The 7935-nt window shown below is 38.3% G+C and overlaps 1 protein-coding gene across 2 annotated transcripts; it reads left to right on the forward strand.

Annotated features, from left to right (window-relative positions):
* The first annotated feature begins 1896 nt into the window (after window positions 1-1896).
* LOC135586326 (receptor-like protein EIX2) lies at window positions 1897-7266 on the forward strand. 2 transcript variants are annotated; one of them, XM_065101246.1, is made up of 2 exons: window positions 1897-5681; window positions 6556-7266. In XM_065101246.1, exon 1 carries the CDS (start codon window positions 1925-1927, stop codon window positions 5672-5674), a length of 3750 nt encoding a protein of 1249 aa, XP_064957318.1. In that variant the 5' UTR covers window positions 1897-1924; the 3' UTR covers window positions 5675-5681; window positions 6556-7266. The 2 variants fall into 2 exon arrangements, with proteins under 2 accessions (XP_064957318.1, XP_064957319.1); XM_065101247.1 differs by having other exon boundaries at window positions 6565-7266.
* Window positions 7267-7935: the final 669 nt, after the last annotated feature.

Raw genomic sequence — 7935 nt, forward strand, 5'->3', positions numbered from 1 at the left:
ACGTTCATCAAATTAAATTTTAGTAAACTAATTTTTAAATACTTAAAAATCTTGAAAATTCAAAATAGGATGATTTGATAATTCAAAAATTATAATAGAATTTATTAGTGCGACAAGGTAATTTTTGTTTGTGTTACATATTTTCTAGTGCAAATTTTCAAGGATTTGTCTTTGGTTTTTTTCGAGGTGTCTCTTCTCATATTTGTCAATCCAATCTATTATCACTATACAAAGCAGATACTTTATACCCTTTGGACCAATCTATTATCACTGTACTATGTGTTATGGATCGATCTAATCCTCATGTATATAGTATTAATTATACTACCTGTGAATACATTTACAATATTTTTGATATTTTCATAAAAATAATATGTGTACTTAACAACATTATAACTGATATATATGTATATATATATATATATTAAAAATCCAATAGAAACTTAATTCTTATAAAAATAAAGATCATTATTATTTTAAAAAATAAATAACTAAACAAAAAGATTTTTATATCAATTATATATTTTATCAGTCTCGAAACTTATGAGAGTAAATAATGCTGATGACATAACAATAATATAAGTTTTTATTGCTTTGTCGGAAGAAAGATCGCTGTTGTTGGTGAAGGTTTATTAGATGGACAACGAACCCATGAGCACCAAGTGGTTTTCATTGTGAGTCGTTGAATAGTGATACCCACTTGATACCGTACAGTTGATGATAGGCTGATTCCCCAAAAGCCTTGGGATTTGAGTTCGAAAGTTTTTCACTAAGCATATGATTGTATAAAAAGATTATTTTATCTTTATAATTTAAAAAAATTATAGTAATTTATCCCTAATTATGCCTTCGCCCGTGTTTGATTGCTCAATCCATCAACCCTCCCTCGCCTAAAGGCGTAAGTGATTAGAAAAGAGAAAAGGGATGATTAATATTACCGGCTAGTTAATGCATAGAGATATAAATAGTCAAAAGAGGAGGACGATCGACAAACGAAGACATGACCAAGCACGATAGAGAGCGACGAGTGATATGGATAAAATGATAAATTAAAAAAAATACTATATATTTTTTTAATTGAGATATTTGTGAGAAAAAAATAAAGTATTTTTTTTAAAAAAAATTCAACTCAATGATTCCACGTCAAAGTGGAGGATGGAATAAACTTTTTGATACTTATCCTCAAGACCTATTATAGACTCCGTTAATTAAACTTGTCATACTCAAATGTTATTGAGTTTGATTTGAATATCACCCCCACAATAAACTTCAAGTCTTCTTGACCTCAATTGCCCATGACCAAATCTATATAGAACTCACGGAAATCACGAGGTATGGAGTTACCTGGTAATGTACCTACCATATACGTATATACCCGTGGAAGCCTCACGTGATTTTCGTGATATTGTCGAGTATGCTTCTGATTTAGCTTTCATGCACTTCATTTCATCGAATCATTTCATCGTGATACTAATCTCAGGACAAAGGTTATCTGAAAGGAGATTAGCTGTGTAATATCTATAAACATGACAACCAGTCAAAATCGATGTAGACATTTAGGAAATTAGGGCCCTCTCCAATTTACATGAATCGTCCAAATCTCACTCACATTAGAATTAAGTGCTTCGCAGCTTCTATCATGTTGTTGCTTTGTGAGTGGAAGTTAGGTCCCTCTCCAACTTACATGGATCATCCATCCTCGCATCAGAATTAAGTGGGAGACCTTGACTTTGACTTGCATCTTAGCGACACTAAAGTCAAAGTATGATTGACCTTGACTGCGTGCTAGCCACGGGATCAAATCTACAGGGAATGTGCGCAGATGTCATGGGGATTTCCGGTGGTGATGTGCCTATACATACCCACAGAGACATCCTTTCCAACGTCACACCTTCACATTTCTTCTCTCTTGAGCGTTCGATCAATGGCTGCAGCTGGTAGCGGCAGTTTCCAGGACGGACGTATTGCCTCGAAGCGTCTCATGATGCTCGTGGCCCTACTTCTCGTCTCCTGCTGTCTCGGCCATGGCTTCGGCGATGAGGATCATGTCGAGGTGGAGGGAGTCGGCAGCAGTTGCATGGAAAGCGAGAGGAGAGCTCTCCTCGCCATCAAATCCGATATGTACGACCCCGGCGACAGGTTTTCTTCTTGGACCGGCAAAGACTGCTGTGGGTGGAGAGGTGTGGCCTGCGACCACACCACCGGCCATGTCACCAAGCTCGACCTCCACTACTCCTACACATACGATTTGTGGGATATCTCAGACATTATGGAAACAATGGGTGGGAGCAAGGTAAATCCTTCTTTGCAAGAACTGAAGCATTTGAAGTATTTGGATTTGAGCATGAATAACTTCTCCCACGCCCCTGTGCCCAAAATGATCGCTTCACTAGTCCACTTGGAATATCTCAACCTATCTTATGCCATGTTCGATGGACCAATTCCACCTCAGCTGGGGAACCTCTCAAACCTACACTATCTCGACCTTCACCGATGGTATGATGATGATTTTCTACATGTTCATGATCTCGATTGGCTCTCCCGTATTCCTTCTCTAAAATATCTTGATATGAGTTTTGTCAACCTCTCCAATGCAACCAATTGGTTCTACATAATTAATTCCATTCCCGCACTTGAAGTGTTGCGTTTGAGCGATGCAGACCTGCCATGTGTTCCATCTCTTTTGCCCCCTTTTAATCTGACAATCATCGCCACGTTGGATCTGTCTTGGAATTCCAACATCACGTCTGCCATGCTAAGATGGCTTTCTAACGCCACCAGCCTCGAGTACCTCCTTCTTTCTGGCTGTGGGAGTCTCACTATCGAGTCGGTACAAGTTGCTCTAGGAGCTCTCAGTAATCTGAAGGAGTTGGATTTGTCATTCAACTTCCTTAAAGGAGAAATTCGTGAAATTCTGAACAATGTCAGTAGCAGCAGTGGCCTGAAGCACTTGGATTTGAGATCGAATCAATTATCTGGAGATATTCCTCCAGGGAGCCTTAGAGACCTGGAGTACCTGGACTTATCATGGAATTCTATTGTCAACTTACATATATTTGCTTCTCTGGGGAATCTCACAAACTTGCGGCATTTAGGGTTGTCGGCCAATTCAATCAGCGGAGAAATTCCACAAACCGTAGGAAATTTTGTCCGATTGGAGTACCTAGATTTGAGATGGAATCAATTATCTGGAGATATTCCTCCAGGGAGCCTTAGAGACCTGGAGTACCTGGACTTATCATGGAATTCTATTGTCACTCTTCATATCTTAGCTTCTCTAGGGAATCTCACAAACTTGCGACATTTAGACTTGGGGTACAATTTGATCAGCGGAGAAATTCCACCGACCGTGGGAGATTCTGTCCGATTGGAGTACCTAGATTTGTCCAATAATGGCATCAACGGAAAAATACCACAGGCCATCGGCAACCTCAGTAACCTATTGGAATTACATTTATCAGGCAACAAAATTGTGGGATGGATACCACCGAGCATCGGCAACCTCACCAACTTGGTATACTTAGATTTATCAGTCAACAAAATTGTGGGATGGATACCACCGAGCATCGGCAACCTCACCAACTTGGTATACTTAGATTTATCATACAACAATATTGTCGGTTGGATACCACCGAGCATCGGCAACCTCACCAACTTGGTAACGTTAGATTTATCAAGGAATAATATTGTCGGTTGGATACCACCGAGCATCGGCAACCTCACCAACTTGGTACACTTAGATTTATCAATGAATAATATTAGCGGATACATTCCAGAGACTTTGGGTACTCTCATCCATATGGAGGAATTATTTTTAAGCAATAACCATATTTCTGGGCAGATACCAAAGAAGATCGGTAAACTCCACTACTTGCAAAACTTGGACATATCATATAACAACTTATCAGGTCAGATACCAACTATGTTGGGTGACCAATGCAATTTGACCGTGTTAGATTTGTCTCACAATAACATTGGTGGAGAGCTTACAAATCTATTCTATGGTTTGTCTACTTGTTCACAAGGAGCATCTATATCATTCTTAGTCCTGAAGGGTAACAATTTAACCGGGATTATTCCTTCGAGCATGGGCCAATTATCTCAGTTACATAAGGTAGACCTCTCCTCAAACTCGCTGGCAGGCAACATCACCGAGGCACACTTCTTAAATCTTACAAGCTTATCAGAATTGATAATCGCTTCCAACTCCTTGAATGTGATGCTACCAAATGATTGGCGACCCCCTTTTAGTGCCATCACTATCGATATGAGCTTTTGTCATCTCAGAGGAAAATTTCCTGAATGGTTTCAGACTCAACAACAATTGCAATGGCTTTATCTATCCGGAGTTGGAGTCTCAGGCAGCCTCCCTATTTGGTTTTCAAATTTCTCAAAAGGTTTGGAAATTCTTAACTTGAGCTCCAACTTTTTGACTGGTCAATTACCTTCTCCTCCCCAATTCATATTGGATCTCTCCAACAACTCATTTGTCGGACCTATTCCATCGAGCTTCGAAGGTGCAAGTCTCACTTTGTTATCTTTGTCTCATAATCATATCAATGGTGATTTTCCTCCCTTCTTTTGTAATATGCACTCACTTGAAATTCTCGACCTATCTAACAATTACTTAATTGGAAAAATCCCGAATTGTCATAACTCATTTCCAATCTATCTACGATCTTTGCATTTGAATAATAACAACCTTTCCGGAACGATTCCTTCATTTTTGAAACACTGTAACAAATTAATTACCGTTGATTTAGGTGAAAATAAATTATTTAGTAAAATTCCCACATGGATAGGAAGAAACCACTCGTCATTGAAGGTTCTTCGTCTGAGGTCAAACTTATTATATGGTACTATCCCTGAGAACATAGTGGATCTCACTTCTCTTCAGGTTTTGGATCTTTCTTCCAACAATTTATTTGGTAGCCTACCATCATCTCTAGGAAATTTCAATGCCATGGTTGAGGTACAAAATGATACCAGGCCATTGCTCCAAGATAACAACTATACTTATATCGAGAGCAGCTTATTAACAACGAAAGGATCAATGGTCGATTACACAACCATTCTCTCGCTGGTGACAAGTATAGACTTGTCAAATAATCATCTCTCTGGTGAAATCCCAAAAGAACTGACCAAGCTTCTCGGATTGCGCTTCCTAAACTTGTCCAACAATCATTTGACGGGGAGGATTCCAGAAAAGATGGGTGACATGAAACAGCTTGAATCACTTGACTTATCGGTGAACAATCTCACAGGGGAGATACCTTCAAGCTTTTCTGCTATGAGTTTTCTGGCCCGTTTGAATCTGTCTTATAACAATTTATCAGGAAAAATACCCACGAGTGGTCAATTGTCGACCTTTGGCTCATGGTCATATGTGGGTAACAAAGACCTTTGCGGTACGCCACTGCCAGATTGCCCTGTTTATCAAACTCCACCTGATGCCAGAGTTAAAGATGATGAGAAGCTCGACAAATTATTGGAGTACACCAGTATTGTGGTTGGATTTGTGGTTGGCTTTTGGCTGTTTATTGGCACGCTCATCATGAAGCAGGCCATCAGATTCGCTTTCTTCCGATGGATCGACAAGGCCAACGACTGGATCTATGTCCAGTTTGCAGTAAAGCTTGCGAAGCTCAAATCCAAATGGCAAACAACGACATGAACTGCCGGTAAGTGCTAAAGTGTGTCATGTTTTCCTCTGTAGTTAGTCGCATCGAAATCTTGCGTTAGCATGTAATGATGTTATCATATTATGCTGTCATGATTAAGCTGAAATAAGCATAATGGATTCTCTGTATACATTAACATGTATTAGTTATAGTATCGTAACATCTCCATCTATCATCATTTTGCTATCGCCTGGTCTATCCATCGATACGTATCTGACAACTAAAAGATTAATTGCAAAAGTGTATGCCATACAGACTCTGTTTGCTAAGGAAATAGTTAATCTACCTATATTTAATCAATGTTTGAGAGTGGAGATTGTGTTCTTCTGTTGTTGTTCTTACAATATATTATTATGCTCAAATTAGATAAAGATAATGACAATCATAGTGTAGAGAGACAATTAGACAATAAAATTATAATCATTAATGAGGACATGCTATTAGTGTTCGGCTGAAATCATTGTCTTATTGAGTGAAGAATCTTTCTTTTCTGAGATGAGATTGTATATTTTGATCCTCCTCAAAATATAGTATGAGACTCACTTTTCATTTTCTACCAGAGTACAAATATTTTTTTCTGCTAAAATAAAATCCATATCCATCAATTTTTTTTAAGTGAATTATTATTAATAAGTTTTATAAATTCATATCAATCCTACTCTAGACTGCTTGCTCCTATCATTTGGGTGCAAAAGTTTGAGACTTTTGATTATATAATTATATTAAGAGAGATAGAGATATTCTATGTTTCTTGATTAAGTGTTTTTTTTCATTAATCAACATTTAATGTTATGTGCGTTTGTTTTCGTATTCATAACATGAGAGTATATATATATTTTTTTTGTTCCTTTTTCTTGGAAATCATATTTTGCAGGACTCGCAGAACTTTGTTTTAGGTGTTACCAGAATGCTTTATATAAGTTCCCGATTTGCTGCTATTTTGGGGTTTCTATAATAAAAAGCAGATTGCCGCCAGTTCAGCTGATGCAGGAGTCAAACTAGAAGAAGATGTTGATGATGATATGCTTGAAACAATAATATTAGATGTTACTAGCGTTGTCGTGGGATTCATAGTTGTTTCTGGGTTTCTATCGGCGTAGTGATCATGAAGCAAGGATTGAGGATTACTCTCTTCCAACAAATCGACAACATCTATGGCTGGATGGAGATATGTGCAGCTGAAAGCTGAAGCCCAAAATAATGACGAAGAATCAATTGAACTGTGGCAAAGTGCTAAGATTGTCTATGTAGACTTCATGTATTTGTGTTCTAGTGTTTTGATTTATGCATGACCATTTGGTGTTGTCCAGAAATAAGGTTATTGTTTAAAGATAACATCTGAGAAATGGCATCAGGATTGCTCTGTTCCAGTTGATCGACAGGACTTGTGATTGGATCTATGTGCAGGTGGCAGTAAAGCTCAAGGAACCAAAGTGCAAATGGCGAAGAATGACTTGAAGAATCACTAAGCAACTCAAGCTCATGTCATCCTCTTCATGTTATGCTGTATTTATGTTTCATGTAACTGTTGCAGTCTCTTTAGAGTCTTAAATCTATTGGCAACTTGCTGCTGGTTTTTAGTGCAGTGAAACTTCACTTACTGCATCACCTATTGCTTCTTTTCCAGAAGCAAACCAATGGTCCACAGGAGGGCAAATGAGTTGTCATAACATATGCAACATATTACTATGAATTGAGAATTGCTCCAGTGGAAGCATCATAACTCCATCCTTCATATACATGAAATTGATTTCGGTGAGTGTTTCAGGGGATTCCAGCTGAGAACAAAGTGTGATTATGTTCAATATATCTCAATGAGCAGATATCAGATTGGCCATGAAGACCTGCCCATGCTTTCATAATGGATTTAACCATTCAAAGTATTTTCTATGGCCATGGAAGTTGCTGTTCTGTTGCCAGAGCTCCTTAATCTCTCAAACTCTTTTAACTATTCAAATATTGCCATAGTTTGATGAACCAAATCGATTAATCATAAGAATGATTCTGGATGCTTATGTGGGTAGGAGACCACATGCAAGCCTCTTTATACCATTCGTACAACTTTTGGTCTTAACATACGGGAGTTTTATACAGTTTGAGCATTTGAAGCTCTAAAAGCAGCAACAGCAACAGCACAGGCAGCAGCCTTCCCTTTTACATCATTGATGATGGATTCTTATCTTTGAGTACTGAAACATGTTCTCTGCTGAAGCCATGACGGGCTGGTTCATGCGCATGAGGTTCCGTGGATTGA

Source organism: Musa acuminata, chromosome BXJ2-3 (assembly GCF_036884655.1).
Source record: "Musa acuminata AAA Group cultivar baxijiao chromosome BXJ2-3, Cavendish_Baxijiao_AAA, whole genome shotgun sequence".
Taxonomy (NCBI): domain Eukaryota; kingdom Viridiplantae; phylum Streptophyta; class Magnoliopsida; order Zingiberales; family Musaceae; genus Musa; species Musa acuminata.

What these genes read in the sequence shown, in the direction of transcription:
- LOC135586326 (XM_065101246.1), top strand. Translation starts at nt 1,925, where the DNA reads ATGGCTGCAGCTGGTAGCGGCAGTTTCCAGGACGGACGTATTGCCTCG.